The sequence below is a fragment of the Lissotriton helveticus genome, chromosome 2_1, assembly GCF_964261635.1.
Source record: "Lissotriton helveticus chromosome 2_1, aLisHel1.1, whole genome shotgun sequence".
In the NCBI taxonomy this organism is placed as follows: Eukaryota; Metazoa; Chordata; class Amphibia; order Caudata; family Salamandridae; genus Lissotriton; species Lissotriton helveticus.
This window is the reverse complement of record NC_136059.1, coordinates 1,947,672,226-1,947,696,269: the sequence shown is the minus strand read 5'-3', so window position 1 is coordinate 1,947,696,269 and position 24,044 is coordinate 1,947,672,226. Positions and strand designations below refer to the sequence as shown.

Below are 24,044 nucleotides of genomic sequence, written 5' to 3'. Positions count from 1 at the left end.
CTGTTTGACTTGCAGCTCAATATTCTTCTCCTCCAGAACCGCTAGACGCTGCCACAGCTGCTCCTGATCTTCCGTGCGAGCATCCATCGTTTTTTCCAGCCCATCCACCCGGTCTCCCAAGTCCGTGACTTCCCTCCGAAGCTCCGTCACGCAAGTGTGCACCTCGGTTCTGAGGGAGCGTATCTCCGCCTTAAGCTCAGCCATGAAAGAAGCCATAAACGCCTGAGTGACAGTGATCGAATCCCACGCCGCCTGGGAAGAGCCCTCAGAGGCCGTCAACGCCCCGCCTTACCCCACATAGCCACTACAGAATTGTCCCTGGGGGCCGCAGACGGGTCCGCCTTACCCCCTTTGGAGCGTGTCATCGCCAGCCCTGGAGTGGTCTGGAGGCAGTCGGGGAATGCAGCCACAGTACGCCCAGCACAAGGTTATTAGGGGGTCTCCCCAACGTGGCGCCGTGCGTCAGATGTGAGCCGAAGCCTCAGTCCCAGAACGGTAGGCAAGGTGTCTGGCCTCAGCTCCCGCCCGTCTGCTCACTGGTACATAGGCACGGGGACCCTCCCTCTAGCCCGCCCCTCCCCCTAGAAAGTTTTCAACAGGTATGATACAACTGTCGGTAGTGGTGTCTTTACCCCCTAAGGACACCAAGCGCTAATGACCAACAGGAGAGGATCCAAGACTGCGAGGCAGGGTGCGGAGGAGACACTCAACCCCCCTCAACAAACCAGCATGGGCCTAGGAGGCCATATGAGTTCAGACGACACAATAGGTACAACAGGCCGCCCAGCCACACCGCCCCAAGTCAGCTCCCGCTGCACCCCAATTAGCAGCCCCCCGACAGATCAGCCCCCCGGGACTCGGAGCATGTGTCGCGGGGCAGTCAGTTGCAGCAACGGTGAAGAGTCCATACAAATAGTCCCCACTAAAGCGCCGACGCAAGACGGGGGGGTATACCCACCTCCCCGCCTCCCTTCCTTAAGCCTTCCTCTGCAGTAGCGTCTCTGCACCAACTTTTATGATCCCCGTAGCGCAGTCTCATGGTCCATCCAGCCCCTGGGCAGACAGGGCAAGCGCCGCGGAACCAGGCCCACCGGAGCAAGGCGCCCAGAGGCTCCAGGCCGGGCACCAGGCGGAATCGAGGGCCGTCTGTGCCGCCACCCAGAACACCCCCGTGCCAGCGTCCAACAGCAGCCCCCCGCAGGCACTTCCCTGGGCCTCCTCACAGCCACTAGACCCAGCAGGTCAGGGCCCCGCAGCAAGAACAGAGGCCACTGATTGCAGGAGCATCCAGGAGCGGGGAGCGCCAACCCACGGCAGGAAAGCAGGCAAAATGACGGGGAGGAGCATGCACTCCCCCTCCCGCTTACCTGAGGTAAACACCTCCAGCACCAGCAGTGTCCGGGCCCCATCACTTTCAGCAGAGCCGGGGGGGGGGGGGGAAATGGCCCAGGTCCAACTTAAGTCTCCGCTGTCCGGTCGGGCCTCCAGCCGGCAGAGCGCAGGTCGCCCCCTGCTGGCCGGGGACCAGAGGCTACAACCCAGCCGCGGGGCTCCAGCTGCCCTCACTCCACTCACCGCCGAGACTCCTCGGCAGACCCCCAGGCCTGAGCAGGCCGCAATCCGCTCCTCAGCAGGTAGGCCACAAAATGGCAGCTCCGGCCTCCGCTCCGTCCCGCGCTCCCCGCCGGACTCTCAGGGGGGCACCACAGGCCGGGAGTCTACCGCACTTCAGGCCCTCAGCCAGGGGCCCGTCTGCGCAGGGGAGCCCGTAGATGCCACCGGGTCGCGGCAGTTCCCCCGCACCTCCGCCACTGCAGCGGGGTCACTCCAGGCACCGGGGCTGCCCACAGTACAAGGCCGAAGTCGGGGGTCCAATGGGAGGCCCCCGTCCCTATCTCTCCGCAAGTGTCCCTGCGCCGTCGACGACCCACATCATTTCAACGCCGGCTTCGTCGTCGAAGATCCCGTCGATGATGCCTCCGCTGTCGACGACTGTTATCCCGTCGTCGACGAGTACCCCGTCGACGATACTCCATGTTCCGTCGACGAGCCTGTCGTCGACTATGTCGCCGACGAGCCCGACGTTGACTAAGTTACCGTCGATGATCTCACCGTCGACGATGATCATGCCCTCATCGACGAATCCACCGTCGACGACAACTTCAACCATGACGTGACGACCACATTGTCGACGATGTCTTTTCCGTCGACGACTATGATTACAACGTCGGCGATGCAGTCTATTACAGCCATTTCAGCAGAATATGAATCACCATCGACCTATATTTCTGCCACTTTGAAGCGTAAAAAACCAACGCCTTTACAATTTACGCCTGTTTTGAGCTCTAGATTGTCGTCTTCCAGACAGTTTTTTCATGTTTCACATATTTTACCTTTACCTCCAAGCCATTACATGGAGGAATCTGAAGATGATGACGACCTCTACGGACAGGCACATGATCGTTCACAACTCAGGATAAAATATCAAGACCATGATGAAGAAGAATATTACGAGCATGTGATTCATTGAGAGTACCACAAGAGGTTTTCCATCAAGAGCCAGTGGTTCAAATGCCTGCTTCCCTGCTTCAGGACCTTACGGCAATGCTGAAGGACTATAACAATCGCTTTCCTCCAGCTCCACCTGCACAACCGCCTTCTGCTGTGCAAATGCAACCTGTGACACCTGCAACACCTGTCGGTGAGCCCCAGGTGTCGTTGCCTTTACAGCCGCTACAGGATGATGACGGGGACACAGCGGTTGAGGATGGAGAAATTCCTAATTTGCCCACTACCGTAGACGAATGGGATGAATGTCTAATTTCGGCTTCAGCTTCACCGATTCCTCCAGCTGCAGGCTCCTGAGGACATAGGGGATTCCATGCCATTATGGAAAGGGCTTCTGCTAGGTTCCACCTAAACATGCTGGTACAGCAGACGGAGTGCTTCTTATATGAATTTTATATACCAAAACAAGAAGTCTACAAGATCTATTCCCATAATTGATCATATTTGGAAAGAGGGAATAAAAATCATGCAAACTCCATTCTCAGTTCCAGCAATCCTCCACAGGATTGACAAAAAGTATAAAGCACCGGAGGATGCACCAGCCTGCCTTTCAGGCCACCCTAAAGCAGACTGTTATATCTCAGGCAGCACAAAGAAAATCAAGGAACCCTTTAGCTCCAATAGCAGCTCCTCCTGACAAGGATGGAAGGCGCCTGGACAATATAGGCAAACGTTTTACCACAATGGCAGGCACTACTGTTCCGGCTACAAACTGTTTGGCCATTCTAAGCAGATATGACCGTCCATTGTGGTCGGACATCTCGCCATATATAGAAGATCTGCCAGATGATGAAAAGATGGAGGCAAGGAAAATTCTCACGGAGGGTGAAAGGGCCGCTTCCGAAATCATAGATATCTCCATGGATATTTCGTCTCTTGGATTCCGACAACTAGCAGGAGCGGCTACACTTAGAAGACAGGGCTGGCTTAAAGCAACAAATTTTCGTCCAGAGATCCAGACAAAAATCCTTGACATGCCTTTTGATGGTGATCTTTCGCTCGGCAAGCATATTGACGATGCACTGCGGGATATAAAAAAGGACACCGATACGGCAAGGTCATTGGGTTCCCTGCAATATTGGAAGACGCCCTTTCGAGGAGCAAAAGGCAGAGGTTCCTATTCCTTTCGGGGAGGTTACCAGAAATACCAGCAAGGGAACCAGGGTCGATACGGATACTCCTAACAACAAGAAGCATACAGAAACCCTCCAACGGCCGCCTATAGGCAACAAGGCAAGAAGCGTCAACCCCAGGGCAGAGACGCTGCCAGAAGGCAGTGACATTCCTATTGCACCTGCACCAGACATGCCTCAAGCATACAAAATTCCTATTATTTCCCAACATTTCAACAAGTGGGTATTAGATATCATAAAATTTGGACACACCCTGGAGTTCACCAAATTTCCCCCTCCTCATCCACCTCCAAAGAAAAATCCACCACATCTTTCTCTACTCGGGAAGGAAGTAAAATCTATGCTGTCAAAAGGGGCGATAGAAAGAGTTCCTCACTCTCAAACAGGAAAGGGATTCTACTCTCGCTTTTTCCTGATAAAGAAAAAGTCTGGGGATTGGAGGCCGATCTTAGACTTACGAATGCTGAACAAATACCTACAAAAGAAATCCTTTCGCATGGTGACACTTCAGGAAATTCTTCAGCTTCTGGACCATGCGGATTTTATGACAACCTTGGGTCTCCAGGATGCGTATTTTCATATCCCTATTCACCGCAAATATCGAACATTTCTGAGATTCACGGTGGCAGGTGCACATTTCCAATTCAAAGTCCTTCCATTTGGCCTGCGCTCCGCTTCAAGAGTCTTTCCCAAATTTCTAGCTCCGGTAGCGGCTCATCTCAGGCTGCAATGCATCCAACTATTCCCACATCTGGACGACTGGCTGATAAAGGCTCCATCCTTTCACCAGGCTTCTCTTGCAACAACAAAGTGCCTGCAAACATTTCACTCTCTGGGCCTCTCGTTAAACGCCCAAAAGTCAAGCCTCTATCCTTCTCAAGTGGTACAATTTCTGGGAGAAAAATTAGACACTGTTCAAGATAAGGCATTCTTGTCCACAGACAGAATATCTCGCCTTCTCTCTCTGGCATCGGACCTCCTAAAACAAAAGTTCGCTTCGTGAGCATGATCAAATCTTTTCTGGGAATTTTGTCGTCCGCAATTCTGTTAGTGCCTCACGCTCGGCTAAAGATGAAATGGCCAATTCAAGAGGAGCTGGACAATCAGTGGCTCCAGATTTCAGGTTCTTTCGATGAAATGGTTCCAGTAACTCCAGTTATGAAAGAAACGCTATCTTGGTGGAGGTGTTTCAAGAATGTCTCAGTAGGGCTCACTTTTCAGCCTCCAGTTCCAGATTATATCATCACCACAGATGCTTCCCTGGAAGGTTGGGGTGCGCATTTTTAAGTTCTAAGTGTAAAAGGGAAGTGGCCCTCCGCAAAAGGCGAAAATGCACATCAACTTTCTGGCGCTTCGAGCAATTTCACTGGCCCTGCAGTCGTTTCTACCGCGTCTCCGAGGATCTACAGTTCTCATCAGAACAGACAACACCACTTGCATGCATTACCTAAACAAGCAAGGGTGGTACAAGGTCTCACATTCTGTCCCAGGAGGCTCAAAGCATCTGGAAGTGGCTTCACAATATCACGATCAAAGTGGAACATCTTCCAGGGGTCAAATTCCTGGACAGATTCCCTCAGCAGGGCAAAGAAATCGTGTCACGAATGGGAGCTGGATCAAACAATACTGGACAATGTCTTTCAAAAGTGGGGCAAGCCAAATCTGGATCTCTTTGCCATCAAAGACAATCGGAAGTGCCTTTTCTTCGCAAGTTGGGAACCGGAGAAGGGTTCCTGGGGGAACGCTTTCATGAGGAGATGGACGGGAATCTTTGCCTACGCATTCCCTCCTGTTCCTCTGATCCCGAGGCTTCTACACAAGATGAAGAAGGAACCATGCTGCATAATTCTGATTGCACCGAAGTGGCCACGTCAGCACTGGTTCACAGAGCTTCTCCTTCTCTCCAAGTGCAGGTCATTCTGCCTTCCGATACTGCCGTATCTCCTAACAATGAGCAAAGGACAGATTCTGCATCCTTGCCCAGCTCAACTGCAACTCCATGCTTGGTTCCTGGACTCACAGATTTAAGGGATGTAGACTTACCTCAAGAATGCAAAGACAGTCTGAATAAAGCAAGAGCCCCTTGTACATTGCGGACCTATGCCTTAAAATGGAAGAGATTTTGTTGCTGGTGTTCTAACAGCTTGCATCCGCTGGAATGTCCTCCCGATAAGGTTCTGCCTTATCTGTTGTCGCTTTCAAAGTCTGGTCTCACGTTTGCATCGGTTAAGCTGCATTTAGCTGCTATTTCTACATACAGAAGAGCTTCTGGGATGGCATCACTTTGTTCCAATCGTCTCATTAAGCAGTTCCTGAAGGCACTTTTCAGAACTTTCCCACTGATTAGAGCTCCTCCTCCAGAATGGAGACTAAATCTGGTTCTATAGCAACTGATGAAACATCCATTTGAACCCATTCATAAAGCGAATATCAAGTATCTCTCATGGAAGACGGCTCTTCTGTTGGCACTCACGTCTTCCCGACGAGTGAGTGAAATACAGGCGTTTACTATAAGGCAACCATATTTGAAATTTGCTAATTATGTCCTCCTGCGGACGAATCCCACATTTATACCCAAGGTTCCTACTTCATTTCATCTCAATGAGCCGGTAATATTGCGAACATTCTTTCCTAATCCGACTTCAGCAGCGGAGAAGTCATTGCATACCTTGGATGTCATAAGATGCTTGAAATTCTACATATCTCGGACTGTCCATCAGAATATCAGATCAATTATTACTCTTGTATGGTGGACCCAAGCCAGAATCAGCTGTATCAAAAGCTACTATCTCAAAGTGGATTGCATCCGCCTTTCAATTCTGCCATTGCAAGGCAGGCCATCCATTGTCAAGCAAGCCTAAAGCTCATTCTACCAGGGCTATGTCCTCATCTACAGCATTATTTACTGGCGTGTCTTTGGACAAGATTTGCCGGGCTGCAACCTGGAAGAGTGTGCATACTTTCACTCTGCATTATTGCCTGGATCTGGCAACAGAAGCTGAGTCAGCAGTTGGACAAGCAGTTCTACGAAACCTCTTTAGATAAGGTAAGCCTGATGGCAAAATATTTTGTTTCTGATATTATGCAAAGTCTTTATTGTATACAATCATTCTTGTGTATGTGTATGACTTACTCTTTCTCACAAAATAGGTTTGTTAATACATACATATATATTTTGCAATGGTTTGACATGCTATCTCTTGAACTTCTTATGATACCCACCATCCACTATATCTATAAGTATTATTTACTGCTAGCTGCTCTGATTCTATGCATGGGAATCTATGAAAGATACCCCAATACTGGATAAGAAAACGAGTTACTTACCTGTAACTTCAGTTATCCAGTATTGGTAACTTTCATAGATTCACATGTGACCCTCCCTCCTCCCCGGAGAGGCTTACCTTATCGTTATGGCATACTTATTGTCACTTGTGCTACGAAAATCTGAGGGTTTGCCTCTCTGTGGGGAAGGTTCTAGGAGGGGCAGATGCCTGATTGGCTGGTTTCCAAGTTTGGTTCTTTTTGCAAAAAGGACTAAGATAGGCTAGTGTAGTGACGTTGCTATCTACTGTAGCCTATGGTGTAATGTTATTATTACTATGTTGTATATATTTTATTGTATCGCGAGACTCCCACCTCGTCGGCGGGGATGATTGTAAGCATGTGAATCTATGAAAGATACCAATACTGGATAACTGAAGTTACAGGTAAGTAACTTGTTTTCTTACCCAGTATGCATCTGTTCTTGGCATGTAGAGCTGTAGAATCTCATGCGCCCACCCACCTCCCCGGATACATGTAATTGCTGTAGTTCTCGGTTTACTATACATAGTTACGCATGGACATCTTTCTTTACTACTACTCCATTCTCTTACCCTCTGCGGAAAACAATCTGAAGATGGAGTCGATGACCATGCGCACTGTCACCTAAGGGAGGAGTCCCCTACATCGTGACTATGACAACTTCTTCCATGTAAAACAAAGTGCAAACATCCGGACTCAACACTGTATGGCGTTCTTATGCAAAGCATAAGGTTCTACAGCTCCACATGCCAAGAACAGATGCATACTGGGTAAGTAGCATTTTCCTTTCATGTCCCTAATCACATGAAACATAAATAACTCAGGTTTGAGATAGGGAACACCCATTATCAATCAAGATACTCTGGGGTGTTCCTGTTATGTTCTTTTTGCAGACATATTTCTGGCTGCAATGTGGGTACAGTCCATATCTTGCACAATTTCATTGACTCCCATGTCCTCGGAGAAGGTCATATTTGCCAGCCCATTTTGTAAGACGTTTTACTGTAATCTTCTCCTCAGCCCACCAATTTGTGGTGCTGCTTGAGGATTGATTCAAATGGTTAAGGATCTGCTTCTAGAATTATGCATTTGATCGACAAGCTACTTACTTTTTTGGTAATATTTCTAGTGCTATTGTATCTACTCACAGATTCCTCACTTGCCTACCTTCTTTCTTACACATTCTGAGGAGTGGTCTTTCTGTTTTTGCTTATAAAGTCCTAAGTTCATTTTAGTTGCTTGTGCACTTCAGTTCTTTTGTCTTGATGCCAGCAGAGTCTCCTCTGATGAGGGCGAGAAGGGAGGTCCAGGCAAAGAGTGACACCTTTTGTGGCTCGGTGCTGTCATGTCTGGCGATGGACCAGAGCTGTGGTCAGAGCCGTCTGGTGCCACTTAGCAGTTCTGTGGCACTAGTTCAAATGTCCTAATCCATCGGGGCACCAGGAGAGATTTAAAATATCCCCCAAAAAGAGCGTTACTCAAGTAACTTGTTTACTTGGGGCAAAAGTGGGCTGGGATGATGAGTGAGTTGATGCTTAAATTATAGTTTTTACATATATAATTAGAACAGCACTTACCTGTTTTGGTCCTTATTTTTCTCTCATTTTTGCTTTTAAGGTATTTCAACACAAATGACCGTTCCTGCAGTTCCAGCTTCAGAGCCGGATCCTGCTATGGCACAGGAGCAGGGGCCTTCTGTGCAATTCACACCACTTCCTGTTCCTCTTCAAGCAGTTAATCATCCAGTAATGCCTTTGCCTCCAACTCTGAATCCATATCAAGACCCTCTGTACCCAGGGTTTCCACTCGATGAAAATGGGGAGCGAGCCACTGCACCATCTTACTCACTTTGTAAAGGAGGGGATGATCTGCCCAAAGGTAAGCCCATACTATGTAAATAAACATAATAGAAGTCTAATGTGTGTCTACTTTTAATGGGTTTTAAGTCTTGGTTGACTTCACACCTGCATGCAGACTTGTAGCTTACAGCTTTTATGGGGAGGAGAGCTCCTATCTTCTGCCTCTGTTAAGATGGCCTCCGGATTTTCCCCTTCTTGGGCTGCTGCAATGCCAGAAGGTCCAGGCTCCTCTTCACCGCTGAGCAGGTCTTCAGCCTGTATATGTCAAGAGTTTTCAAACTTTCATGAGAGGCTTGCCTCTGCATCCTATGGTGCCATTCTCTTCATTACCTGAAGGTCCTTTTTGCAGCGACATGCATGGGAGGTTTCAGACGAGGACTCGTGGTTTTCCAAGAGGCACAAATTACAAGACACCGTGTTGGTCACTCCAAGGGTACCTATGGCAAAAGTGGAAAGGTGTATGTTCCATACCCACACACTGGGTACGCTTTTAATTACACAAATGAGAAGACACCTAACTGTGAAATCGAATATGTAGATGGCACAATTTTACCTTTTCTAAGAGCGAAAACTCCCCATTTTAGCAAGCCTCAAGACCACATTGCAGCACTTAAGTGAAGGTATGTGTAAAGTATCCTAAACAACCTTTCAGCCTTACCGAAGTGCTAGGAAAACATGCATGGAAATGGTGCCTGTCCAGTCCAAGAGTCAAATACATAGAGTACTGTATCTTTAAGAAGCGAGCACTTTCACTGTCCCAGATGCACTTGCCTCACAGTTCCAGCTTGTGCTGAGCTGCTCGCCGAACACGTTGAGTTAACCCAGTTTTCCTTACATTTTAGTTAAACATTCAAGCTTTTTCCATCATCATTCAATGTCATCAAGCTTCAACTGACATTTGATCCAACCTTTATAATATGTGAAGGGTATTTTTCACTGAAAACTCTTTTTGTGAAATTCCCTTCCTTTTTAGAAGAAAGCATATATCTGAAAGAGACACGTTAGTATTAGATTCCTTACCTTAGAATATCCCCAGGCGTCAGACTGGATCCGGAAATTTTTGCGTAGCAGTACCCTTGCGCTTCGGTAGGCATCGTCTGCGGCTCCGCGTCCGTCGTCGGCGTCGTGGGCGCCGTGATGACGTTGTCGGAGTACTTAGACGCCGCCTCCGCGTGCTGACGTCAGGTCTTCTTTTTTCCGCGCCAGCAAGCGCAGATCTGGAAAAAGCAGTAACCCTAGTCACTTTTTGACTAACTTTTTTGATTGCTATTTCGAGTCTCTCGACTCCGAAGCGGTGCCTTTAGGGATGCCCGGCTTCAAGCCTTGTGACGATTGCGACCGGCTGATGTCGGTCACGGATCCTCACCGCGTCTGTTTGTCGTGTTTGGGCGTCGACCACGACGACCAGGCCTGCTCCGACTGCCGGGCCCTCTCTTCGAAAGCCAGGCGGGAGCGGTCCCGTAGGCGCCTCGAACTCCGGCAGTCGGCCCCGCGCCGTGAGAGGTCCCGATCCCATGGGAGGTCGAGGGACAGGTCGCGGGCTCGGAGCCATCACAGCTCCGAGAGTAGGCCGCACTCCTCCGGGTCGAAGTCGTCGTCAGGTAAGAGGCACAAGAAGTCCAAGCGGCATCATCACTCCTCGGACTCCCCCCCCCCCCCCCCCCCCCCGACGCTCGCGCGATGCGGCCGGGGGTTCGGGTGACACCGCCCACGCGGCTCCGTCGGAGTCGCGGGCGCCGCGTGCAGCTCCACACCCTCCGGTCCCTGGGCTGAACGCGTCGCCGGAGAAGATCGAGCGCTTCCTCATGGCCATGAGGAAACTCTCTCCTCTGACGGGCTCCGCGGCGCCTTCGGGCCCAGCGGACCCGTCTGGGGGCCCTAGCGGGTCGGCGGCTCCGGCCCCGACGCCGTCGGGTGCTTTGGCCCCGACGCCGCTGACGCCTTCGGGCCCGGCGCCGCAGGTCCCCGTTATCCCGACGCTGCCGGTGCCTTCGGGCCCGGCGCCGCTGGTCCTCCTTCGGGATCTGGTTCGTCGCCGGTGGATCTGACTACCTCCCCGGCGTCGGACCCTCAGGTGTCACCTTCGTTCCTGTTCCGGCGTCGGGACGGCCCCGATGGGCGCCGCTCCAGACGCCGGTTGGAGAGTTCCATTTCTACGAACAGGCCCCATTAGATGAGAACCCTGAATTTCAGGAGATGGGTGATGAAGAGGACTGGGAGGGGTCTGAGGACCCTCTGACCAGGGAGTGTCAGTCTCATGAGCACTGGGCAGGAGACCTTGGGGAGGCCAGTGGCCTGGACACCTCTCCAGACACTGGTTTTGTCTCCCCTCCTTCCGTGGCATCGGAGGAGGGGGCAACTTATAGTGTGGTGCTGATGAGGGCTGCCAAGGCCTTGGGCCTTGAGCTCCCCGTCGCGGCCGTGAGGACTAACCTCCTCACTGAGGTCCTTAAACCGCAGTCAAGCTCGGCCGAGCCTCTGCTGCCCTTTAATGAGGCCTTGACCGACGTTCTTCTGGGCACTTGGTCCAAGCCCGCTACGGGTCCGCCCGTAGATAGGAACGTGGCCAGACGCCACCGCCCAGCCCCGGGCGACCCATGTTTCCTGTCCTCCCGCCCTACCCCCGAGAGCCTGGTCATCCAGGCCTCCAATTCCCAGACCTCATTCCCGTCCGCCCCCCCGGACCGGGAATCCAAGAGGTATGACCAGTATGGGAAGAAGATCTTCTCATCCCTTAGCCTAGGCCTGCGGTCTTCTAACACCGCCTGCCTCTTGGGACGTTACACCCACTCTGTGTGGGATAAGGTCGCGGAAGTGCTGCCAGAGTGTCCGTTGGAGGTACGGGCCAAACTCGGCCAAGCCCTTGTGGAGGGCCGGGATGCAGCCAAGTATTCCATCCGGTGTGGGCTGGATACCACTGACTCGCTGGGTAGAACGATGGCAACGACGGTGGCGGTCAGACTCCACGCCTGGCTGAGGTCCGCCAACTTCTCGGCAGATGTCCAGAACACGCTTATGGACATGCCGTTCGATGGCCGTCGCCTCTTTGGCGACAAGGCAGACCATGTGCTTGAGTTTTTTAAGGACTCCAGGGCTACGGCCAAGTCCTTAGGCCTCTCGGGCCAGCGCCAGCAATCGGCTGCCTATCACTCCTTTCGTGGCCACGGAAGGGGTGCGCCCACACGTGCCGCCAGCCACGCACCGCAGGGCAATACCCAACGCGGTGGCGGCCGTGGGAACCGCCGTCCATGTGGTCGGGGGCAGCGGCGAGGTCAGTCCACACCTTCCCCCGCAGCATCCGCCTCTAAACCCTCCTAGTCCGTGCTTTCAGGCCCATGTGACGCCAGTGGGAGGCAGGGTTCGCCATCACCACCTCCACTGGCGCACTGTCACGTCGGACAGGTGGGTGCTGCAAATCGTCCAAAGGGGCTACTCCCTCCCCATCGAGGCGACTCCTCCAGCCATGCCACCGCAGAACCACCGTGTATCAGGGGATCACTTGCGACTTCTGCAGGAGGAAGTTACGGCCCTCTTGGCCAAGGGGGCCATCGAGCGCGTTCCTGGGCCAGAAGTAGGGTGTGGTTGCTACTCCCACAACTTTCTGGTACCCAAGAAGGGCAAAGGGGGCCTACGCCCTATCTTGGACCTACGGAACGTCAACGGCTTCCTCCGGAAGGAAAAGTTCAATGTGCTGACACTGGCTCAGGTCCTGGCTGCCCTGGACCCAGGAGACTGGATGGTAGCGTTGGACTTGCAGGACGCTTACTTTCATATCCCCGTCCTGCCTGCCCACCGGCGCTACCTGCGGTTCATGGTGGGCAACGAGCACTTTCAGTTTACCGTGCTCCCCTTCGGCCTTACCAGCGCCCCACGGGTGTTCACGAAGGTGATGGCGGTGGTCGCAGCTCATCTGCGCAGGTTAGGGGTTTCAGTCTTCCCCTACCTCGACGACTGGTTGTTGAAGGCGGGCTCTCCCCAGACAGTCGTCAGCCACCTCCAGACGACGGCAGACCTCCTGCACCAGCTGGGGTTCTCCATCAATGTGCCGAAGTCACACCTGTGTCCCTCTCAGAAGCTCCTCTTCATCAGAGCGGTTCTGGACTCGGCGCGGTTTCGGGTTTATCCGCCCGAACAGCGGGTCCGGGATATTCAGGCTCTGATTCCCATCTTTCAGCCGTTATCCCGGGTTTCAGTCAGGTTGACGCTGCGGCTTCTGGGGCTGATGGCCTCCTGCATCCTACTGGTGCATCAAGCCAGGTTGCGGATGCAGGCTCTGCAGTGGGACCTGAAGTTTCAGTGGGCCCAGCATCAGGGCAACCTATCCGACCACGTCCTGATCTCGGAGGGCACTGCGAGACAGCTGCAGTGGTGGCTTACGGACCGCGATTGGGTCAGCGGCAGATCCCTCTCCCTTCCCCAACCGGAGCACGTAGTTGTGACGGACGCGTCCCTCCAGGGCTGGGGAGGCCACTTGGGAGAGGCGGAGATCAGAGGCCTCTGGTCTCCGGCGGAGACCCGGCTCCACATCAACCTGTTGGAGCTCAGGGCGATTCGTCTGGCACTGAAGGCATTCCTCCCCTCTGTCCGGGGGAGTGTAGTGCAGGTGTTCACGGACAACACCACCGCCATGTGGTACTGCAACAAACAAGGCGGGGTGGGGTCGTGGATCCTTTGTCAAGAGGCTCTTCGCCTTTGGCAATGGCTGGAACGCCAGGGCGTGACCCTGGTGGCTCAACACCTGGCAGGTTCTCTGAACGCCAGGGCGGACGAGCTCAGCCGTCGGTGCATGATGGATCACGAATGGCGTCTGAACTCGGACGTGGCGCAAGGCCTCTTTCAGCGATGGGGAGAGCCTTGGTTAGATCTATTCGCCACCGAAGAGAACGCGCAATGTCATCAGTTCTGCTCGTTGGAATTTCCAAGGCGGCACTCGCTCGGAGACGCTTTTCGTCGCGAGTGGAGTTGCGGTCTGTTGTACGCCTTTCCGCCTATACCACTTCTGCCCAGAGTGCTGAAGAAGATCAAGCGCGACCGGGCCCAAGTCATCCTTGTGGCTCCGGACTGGGCTCGAAGGTACTGGTATCCAGAGCTACTCAGTCTGTCAGTCGATCCCCCGGTTCGTCTGCCTCTTCAGGAGGACCTTCTGTCGCAGCAGCAGGGGACGGTCCTCCACCCGAACCTGTCCAGTCTCCACCTCCATGCTTGGAGATTGAGCGGCGACAGTTGAGGCCATTTGACTTGCCTCCTGAAGTCTGTAACATCATTCTGGCAGCCAGGCGTCCCTCCACAAAGTCGGTATACGCCTGCAGGTGGAACAGATTTGTGGCATGGTGCACAGCAAAGGCTGTGGATCCTCTTTCTGCCCCTCTTTCGGAGGTTCTTCTTTCTTCTTTCCCTTGCTCAGCAGGGCTCTGCTCTGGGCACTATCAAGGGCTACCTTTCTGCCCTTTCAGCCTTTCTCAGGCTACCTGATCAGCCTTCTTTGTTCAAGTCCCCTATTGTAAACAGATTTCTTAAGGGCATCACTCACACGTTTCCTCCTGTTCCGTTTGTGATGCCTCAGTGGGACTTGAACCTGGTTTTAACATTCCTGATGTGCGCTCCCTTTGAGCCACTTCACAACTGTCCTCTTCGCCTTCTGACCTTGAAGACTGCTTTCCTGGTTGCCATCACCTCTGCCAGGAGAGTGAGTGAGCTCCAGGCTCTTTCTTGTACTCCACCTTTCCTTTCTGTCCATCCGGACAAAGTGGTGCTTCGTACCAAACCTTCTTTCCTGCCCAAGGTTGTCACGGCCTTTCACATCGGGCAGTCTATCACCTTGCCAACCTTCTTCCCGCCACCGCATCCCTCTAAAGAGGAAGAGCGGCTCCACCGTCTGGACCCAAAACGTGCGCTCTCATTCTACTTGGATCGCACACGCCAGTTCCGGGTGGATGACCAACTCTTTGTTGGTTACGTGGGCGCTAAGAAGGGGAAAGCGGTGCACAAGAGGACCATCTCCCGGTGGATCATCCTGTGTATCCAGGCATGCTACTCCTTGGCTATGAAGGAGCCCCCGGTTGGACTGCGGGCTCATTCTACCCGAGCGACGGCGACTACCACTGCCCTGGGCAGGGGTGTGCCCTTACAAGACATCTGTCAGGCAGCTACGTGGGCATCGCTGCACACGTTTGCAAGACACTACTGCCTGGACAGGCAAGTCCGGAGGGATGGCTTTGGCCGTTCCGTCCTCCAGGACTTTCTGGTTTGAATATTGGTTCGCAGACCCACCACCGGGGTTGGTATTGCTGGGGTATCTATTCTAAGGTAAGGAATCTAATACTAACGTGTCTCTTTCAGATGCACAAGTTACTACTTGTGTAACGATATGTTCGAGGCATGTGGGCTGCTAAATTCATATCTTAGCATTAGATCGCCGCCTAGTGTTGGGCTCGGATGATCGCACATTGTTGTCCTGGAAGAGTCTTCGAAGTATCCTGAGATAGGTGGCTCCTCCCCTGGACTACAGTGCGCATGGGCATCGGCTCCATCCCCAGATTGTTTTTTTCCGCCATTGGGTTCGGATGTGGTCTCGACGTCTTTCTGTCGAAACCGAGAAAAACTAACTTTTAGCGGCCAAAAGGCCTCGATTTTTTTTGCGTCGGTATTGTCTGCGCACGGTCTCGAGTCTTCCGTCTCTTGGAGCCGGAATAAGCGGAGTTTTCTTTCGCTCTCAGAACTTTGAGGCCTTCTCATCGCGACTCGACTGCAAAACTTTTCGGACATGGAGCGGAGCCCGTTTAAGTACTGCCCGCTTTGTGGGTCCAAGTACCCACACATCGATCTACACCCCGTGTGTAACAAATGCCTTTCGCCCGACCACGACGACGGCAAGTGCAAGGCCTGTGCGCAGTTCCGCTCCAAGAAGACTCTCAAGCTTCGGCGCGCGGTGCGCATGGAAGCTAGACAAACGGCCCCGGATCCGGAGAACATCTTCGGAGAACAGGAAGAAGAGGACCAGGGTCATCATCTTCAAATCTCCCCACCCGAGACGGAGGTCGAGGCGGATCCGGGAGACGACGACGGAGTCGTGGGTCTAGGCCTTGAATACGTCGACGAGGTAGGAGACGACGATGAGATATATGGGGCCACGGCAGATAGCTCGGGGGACGAGCTCTGCCCCGAAGGTTACGAGGATACCGACCGGGTCACGGGATCGCCTGTCGGCCTTACCCAAGACCCGTTGCCGCAAGCCACAGCCCCGCCTTCGGGCCCGGCCACGGACTTACTTGCTGAGCAGACTGTTTCGAAACCGAAACCATCGGGATCGACAACATCTAAAATGGCCGACCCGAAAACGAAACTGAAACTTAAGGACTCGAGTGTCCCTAAGATGGCTGCCGTACCAAAGAAAACGACGGTGCCCGCTACCCCATCGACTCCGTCGACCTCCGGTCCGCAGAAGTCGAAGAAGTTCGTCGATTCCGACGCTGCTAAATCGAAAACGACGCCAGAGGAGGGGTCCTCTAAGAAGGATGGTCGGCACGGGTCAACGGCTACGACGCCGTCCAAGCCCGCCAAAGTCGGCTCCAAGGAGGCTGCGCAGGCACACGGAACGAAGTCTGGCACGTCTGCGCCCAGAACCCAGGAATCGGAGCCGGTGAAGACGGGATCCGCGCCCAAAGCGCACAAGGCCCACAAGGACGTCGGATCCGAGGGAAAAATCATACCATCCTCGTCAGCGCCGAAACAAACTGTGAGTGAGGCGTCCCCCATAGCCGAATCACTACAGAGAATCAGGGAGAAGGCCTTTGCCCCGTCGGCTCCGATACCATCGCCGCAGCCGCAAAAGGACACTCCAGCGAAGCCTTCCGGGAAACTTCTATTTATTTTGCCGCCGAAGGAGGCGCCGAAAGCTTTTTCAACCAAATCGGCACCGAAACAGGTGATTTCTTCACCGGCAGGCCCGCCTCCACGTCGGATACTCGAATCAGAGGATGATTCAGAGCATTTCATCGACGCTGACACAGGCAAACTGACCCTCTACAAGAGGAAAATCACTTCGGAGCCAGTGGACCCATATGTCATCCCACTAAAGAAGAAGAGGGTGCCCCTTGACGCCTCAGGCCTCACGGAACCAATCCAGCCTCCTCCGAGACGGAGCCCTACTCCCTCACCAGAACACTCTGCGGGTGAGGGGTATGATGAGGACGAGCAGTACAATTTCCCTATCAATGAACCGGATGCACAACCGGATTCATATGATGACACTGGTGACCAGAACACCCAAGGTGTGGGGCAGGACCCGCAACTTTTTAATGCACGTGCATCCCCGACTGAGGACTCAGCAGGTTTTCATGCACTACTCGAGAGGGCGGCAGCCAATCATGATGTGGACATGCATGCTGACCCAGTTGAGGAAGACTTCCTTTTCGACACGTTCTCTGTCTCTGAAAGGACAGTAAAGACACTGCCTATGCTTAAAGGCGTCCTCAAGCATGCTGGGGACATATTTAAGGAGCCTACAAGAGCGAGAGTGGTCAACCCTCGTATTGAAAAAAAGTACAGACCTGCACCTGCAGACCCCGCATACATTCGGGGACAGTTGCCACTGGACTCTCTTGTGGTCGCCAATGCCAGGAAACGTGCCAACTCCCAGACGACGGGTGAAGCTCCTCCCCCGGATAAGGAGTCCAAAGTGCTAGAGGCAGGGGGCAAAAGAGTAGCTGCACAGGCATCAAACTTTTGGCGCATTGCCAATACACAGGCGCTCTTAGCGCGTTACGATAGGGCGCACTACGACACCCTAGAACAGATTGTACAACACCTGCCTCCAAAGTTCCAAGAGGGCACCAAACTGCTTATTGAGGAAGGGAAGCTAATCTCAAACGCAGCAATCAAGTGTGCACTTGACGCAGCAGACACAGCTGCTAGAGCTATCAACACTAGCGTTATGCTGAGACGACAAGCGTGGCTCCGCATCTCAGGGTTTAAACCGGATATTCAGACAACCATTCTTAATCAGCCAGTCAATCCTGATAGTCTGTTTGGTCCAGATGTTGACACCACCCTAGAGAAGATAAAAAAGGACGCAGAAACTGCTAAGTCCATGGGGGCCCTACAGTCACAACAGTTTCGCGGCAGCAATTTTCGTCGCTCAGGTGCACGTGGAGTCACCAGAGGACAAATGGGTCAACAATCCCAGTTCTCAAAAGGTGGAGCACAATCCTCGTTCACAAAACAGAACAAGGGAGGTTACAGAAATAACAGCAACAGAGGTCGCGGCAGAGGTAACAACAGCTCCCGCTCCTCTACTCCAAGCAAACAGTGACTCTCTGTCACTGCCCCCCGACCACTCAACACCTGTCGGGGGGAGACTGCAGCAGTTCCTGCCCGTCTGGAGAAACATCACCACAGACAGGTGGGTGCGACAACTAGTCCAGTATGGTTATTGCCTAGAGTTAAAGTCCACTCCATCCAACATCCCGCCACGGCAAAGGCCTATGTCCGCAGAGCACTTGCTCTTATTGCAGCAGGAAGTAGTGGTGATGCTGCAAAAGGGAGCAATCGAGCTCGTGCCGGTGGGAGAGGAAGGCACAGGGGTATATTCACTGTACTTCCTTATTCCAAAGAAGGACGGATCTCTCAGACCCATTCTAGATCTACGTCCCCTCAACCTGTACATACTATCAGAACATTTCCACATGCTTACACTGCAACAGATTCTCCCCTTGCTAAACCAAGGAGACTTCTTAGCAACCTTAGATCTCAAGGATGCTTATTTCCACATTCCACTACACCCGTCCCACAGGAAATACCTCAGGTTCACTATTCAAGGCAAGCACTACCAGTTCAAGGTCCTACCCTTCGGAGTCACCACAGCCCCGAGGGTGTTCACCAAGTGTCTGGCGACAGTAGCGGCGCACCTCAGGAGGCAGAACATCCATGTCTACCCCTACCTGGACGACTGGCTCGTGCAAGCCAAGTCGGAACCACAGTGCGCCGCCGACATGTCGACTACAATTCACCTTCTTCACGATCTGGGTTTCTCGCTGAACTACCCAAAATCGCATCTACAACCAGCACATGTCCGGCAGTTCCTAGGTGCGACGATCAACACCCTGACGGCCATGGCTCAACCAAACCAAGTCAGGATAGACAGCATGCAGTCTCTGATCCAAAAGTTCAGGCCACAACACTCGCTTCCAGCGAGAGTGTTCATGCAGTTGATAGGCATGATGGCCTCCTGCATCTTCATAGTCCCTCACGCACGGCTACATATGCGCCCGCTCCAGGAGTGCTTAGCGAATCAGTGGACACAGGCTCGTGGGCAATTTACAGACCTAGTGTTGGTTACCAGTCGGGCATACGACTCTCTGCATTGGTGGACTCCACACAACCTTTGCAAGGGCCGACTGTTCCAAGAGCCTGTGCCTCAGATTGTCCTGACAACGGACGCATCTCTCCAGGGATGGGGAGCTCATCTGCTCACTTACACAGTGCAGGGACTATGGACGACGCAGCAACAGAAGATGCACATCAACTATCTGGAACTGATGGCAATCTTCATGGCGCTCAAGTCCTTCATCGTACATCTGTGCAACAAGGTCGTGCTAGTCCGGACGGACAACATGACCGCGATGTACTACATTCAAAAGCAGGGAGGCACCCACTCGCCACAGCTGTCTCATCTGGCTCAGAGCATGTGGAAGTGGGCCATTCAGAGGAACATTTTCCTCATGGCAGAACACCTCCCAGGAAAGGACAATCAGATGGCGGATCTGCTCAGCAGGTACAGCCATCAAATGCACGAGTGGGAGTTACACCCATCTGTCCTCCACCCGTACTTCCAGCAGTGGGGTCATCCGGAGATAGACCTGTTTGCCACAAAAGAGAACGCAAAATGCCAACACTTTGCCGCCAGGGTCCCTCACCCACAGTCGCAGGGGAATGCGATATGGATGAACTGGTCAGGCAAATTTGCGTACGCTTTTCCGCCAGCCCCTCTAATACCGCTGGTCGCAAGAAAGCTAAGGCAGCACGAGATGACTCTCATCCTAGTTGCTCCAACGTGGGCGCGCCAGGCTTGGTACACCACGTTCCTCAAACTCTCAGTGGTGCCGCATCAAAGACTGCGCCTCACGCCCAGTCTTTTGACGCAGAACCATGGAGAAATTCAGCATCCAGATCCGCAACAGCTCAACCTGGCGATCTGGCTCCTGAAGTCCTAGAGTTTGGATACCTTAACCTACCTCCGGAATGCATGAACATCATCAAGGAGGCAAGGAAGCCAACTACTAGAGCATGCTATGCTGCAAAGTGGAAGCGTTTTGTCATTTACTGTACAGCCAATGACATCAACCCGCTAGATGCATCTATCCCCAACATCATCTGCTATCTGTTGCATCTTTACAAGTGCAATCTAGCGTACACTTCCATTCGGATACATCTATCCGCCATAGCGGCTTATCTTCAAAACAGGCAGCACCTCTCTGTCTTCAGAGTGCCCGCCATTAAAGCCTTCCTTGAAGGTCTGAAACGAGTCATTCCCCCAAGAACACCGCCAGCTCCGGTGTGGAACCTCAATGTCGTTCTCACCAGACTGATGGGACCACCATTTGAGCCACTGCACTCGTGTGAACTCCAGTTCCTTACGTGGAAAGTAGCTTTCCTTGTAGCTATTACGTCTCTGAGGCGTGTCAGTGAGCTGCAGGCGCTCACAATCCAGGAGCCATTCATTCAAATTCATCCAAATAGGGTAGTGCTACGCACTAACCCCAAATTCCTTCCGAAGGTGGTGTCACAGTTTCATCTAAACCAAACTATTGACTTACCAGCATTCTTTCAAAACCCTCAAACGGTGGCGGAAAGAATGCTCCATACCTTAGATGTACGGAGGGCGTTGATGTACTACATAGACAGAACACAACCCTTTAGAAAAACACAACAACTCTTTGTTGCCTTCGCACCACAACACAAGGGCAACCCGATTTCCAAAGCAGGGATAGCCAGATGGATTGTTAAGTGCATCCAGATATGTTATCAAAAAGCCAAGCGCACTTTAACAATACCCCCCAGAGCGCACTCCACACGCAAACTGGGGGCATCCATGGCTTTCCTAGGGAACATTCCTTTAGAGGATATTTGCAGAGCAGCCACGTGGGTTACACCACATACCTTCACAAAACACTACTGTGTTGATGTGCATTCCAAGCAGCAAGCTGCTGTAGGACAGGCTGTTCTAAAAACACTTTTTCAGGTTTCTGCAGCTGGCACGGGCAACCGCCGCTGATGGAGGGACTGCTATGTATTCTATGCTGAGATATGAATTTAGCAGCCCACATGCCTCGAACTGAATATGCTACTTACCAGTATGCATCTGTTCTTGGCATGTAGGGCTGCTAACATTCATATCGCCCGCCCTCCTCCCCGGTGCCTGTCGCAGCTGCAGATATACTATTGTATTTATTCATTAGCATGGACATCCTTTACACTTTTCACTCCATCTTCTGCCACAATGGCGAAAAACAATCTGGGGATGGAGCCGATGCCCATGCGCACTGTAGTCCAGGGGAGGAGCCACCTATCTCAGGATACTTCGAAGACTCTTCCAGGACAACAATGTGCGATCATCCGAGCCCAACACTAGGCGGCGATCTAATGCTAAGATATGAATGTTAGCAGCCCTACATGCCAAGAACAGATGCATACTGGTAAGTAGCATATTCAATCTGTAAGAGACATTAGTTAGTATTAGATTCCTTACCGACCCACCCATCCTCCCCGTTCTGCGAACCAATATCTAGGGTTAGGGTTGTCCCCTTTCAGGGCCCTAGTTTCAATGGCACCAGTGTTGGTTTTTAACATGGCTCTGCGTTTCTGGCGTGGAAAAGCTGTGTCTAAGAACTGACGTCAGCACGCGGAGGCGGCGTCTAAGTACTCCGACGAAGTCATCACGGCGCCCACGATGCCGACGACTGACGCGGAGCCGCAGACGACGCCTACCGACGCGCAAGGGTACTGCTACGCAAAACTTTCCGGATCCAGTCTGACGCCTGGGGATATTCTAAGGTAAGGAATCTAATACTAACTAATGTCTCTTACAGATATATCGTTACACAAGTAGTAACTTGTGCATCAGACCCTCGTGCAGTCTGTGGTATGTCTTCCACCCTCGCACACAGTGAAAGACTGTACATTTTCTCAAATTATAAGACTTAGAATAAGACTTAAAGTTAACATATAGAAGACCTTTGAGCAGAAGGAAAGAAACAAACAAAAAAGTAGAACAGAACTGGGGCTCCATCTTCTGAAACTGTTCCCTCGCATGAAATATTCCCACAGAAGCAGATCTAAAAGTAGGAAGTGAGGGAAATGTTGCCACCATTCTGGACATTCCATCCACTCCTGAGAATTCCAACCGACATTGAGCTTATCGGCACCTGAGACCACTGTAGAAGAGGAATCATATGGCAGAAAAGGAGAGCGAGTAGTGGAGAGTGGGTAATCTAGGTGTGGGTCAGTATGCCTTTATATTCCTGCTTATGGGAGATTTCCGACCCCTAAACGTTCAAAGAAGTTAGAGCATACAGCTTGACCACACAGCTTGTCCAAGCTCTCTGAAGATGCTAAAAAACAGGACAGACTGTGATTCAGGACTTCTTGTTGACTCTAAGAGGGGGTGCAATTACAAACGCATCTCGAAATTGAATGTCATTGATAATAAAAAATGGCGACGTGCATCTATTACAGGCACCAAAATGTTAAAGGGATGCTACAAGTTGAAAAATAACCTTAGCATTCAGACACCATAATCCCCTTTAGAGCCAGCTATTTTCCAGTGCAAATGTTTTTCTTTCTACCTGACCTTCTTGGTACCGATCACCATAACCCAGCAAGTAACCCCCCCAAACCTCACATTTTCCATCTGTTTCCCCATGCTCTAAAAGTTGCCCCATATTTACTTAGGCACCCCATCACGTGTTCCAGCAACTCTTTACTCTTACTCGTAAGAACTTATTTTTAAGCATCTTACTATTTCAGCATTCAACTCAGGAATTCTGCTTATCCCAACTGTTAGTATTTTGCTCATACCAAAACTCATCCCACTTCTGTGTTTGCTGGGACACTCAAAACTCCCTCGCCTAATTCAGTCACAATGTTCACTCAGGTGCCCTATTCTGTGCACACAATTTACTTGCCCACTTCCAGTTCCACCCACCATGTCAAGCAACTCATTTGCTTAACGCACCCATTCCTCTTTTCATTTGCATCAGTTGTTCTATTCCACTCCACTAGTCACGCATGACTAGAATCAGTCACCATAAAACATTTATAAATAAACATAGTCACTTGTTATTACCCTTAATGAAAACCAAAACAATAAAAGGTACTTCACAAGAACACTCTTTAGACAGTCTAAAATACACCTCTCACTGCACAAGATGTGCTGAAACAACTATAAAATGATTGACTGAAATGCCCAGTTAAACCTATATTGTCTCCCGTATCGAAACATAGCTCGTCCCTGCCTGTAGTGCATTGGAGAAATACTCCATCCTGAGAGAGCACAGACACAACCAAAGGAGATGAGCCCTGGCAGCCATTCATGCATCACATCTCGACTGTGCAAAATCCCTATAGAAATTCAAACTACGTTTCATGTAGTCAATGACAAAGCTACTCCAGCAGGCTCAAAAATAAACCATCTGTGTACTCCATTATGTATGCATCAAGGTTACAGTACACACTAACAATGTACATTGAATACTAACAGCCTCCCATTGCTCAAACTTTCATATAAGGCTGCAAAACCACATTACTACATCTCCATGAAACTACCCAAAGCCTCTGGACCAAACCAGTGGTCTTCTCTCACAATATTTGCTACACCTTAAACTAAACGGTCTACAAAATGTGGTGCTGAATTGATAGTCCTCTAATTCCAAAACCACTGTTATTTTAAACAAACCCCAGTGATCAACTACACCCAATGCCCATCACATTAAATCCATAGTTGGATTCTTTCTGGCATTTCTTTTCAAACTTTTCTCAGATCGTTGCATTGTCTCACACAAGTTCACAAGATTATTTTCCACACATTCAAGGATCTTTTTCAAACCACAGACTTCTGCTTTCACCTCCCACTTTATCTGCAAAGCATCCGGTAATAAGAATGAATAGTTCAAAGGGAGCCCTT

General features: G+C 51.6%; 1 protein-coding gene across 3 annotated transcripts in view; it reads left to right on the top strand.

Moving 5' to 3' along the window:
• Positions 1 to 24,044, top strand: part of OTUD4 (OTU deubiquitinase 4) — a 442,490-nt gene that overhangs the window by 372,496 nt on the left and 45,950 nt on the right. For all 3 annotated transcript variants that reach the window (XM_078676880.1, XM_078676881.1, XM_078676883.1), the window contains one exon: positions 8,625 to 8,885. In XM_078676880.1, the coding sequence (XP_078533006.1) occupies positions 8,625 to 8,885 (261 nt within the window). The remainder of the gene's footprint in view (positions 1 to 8,624; positions 8,886 to 24,044) is intronic.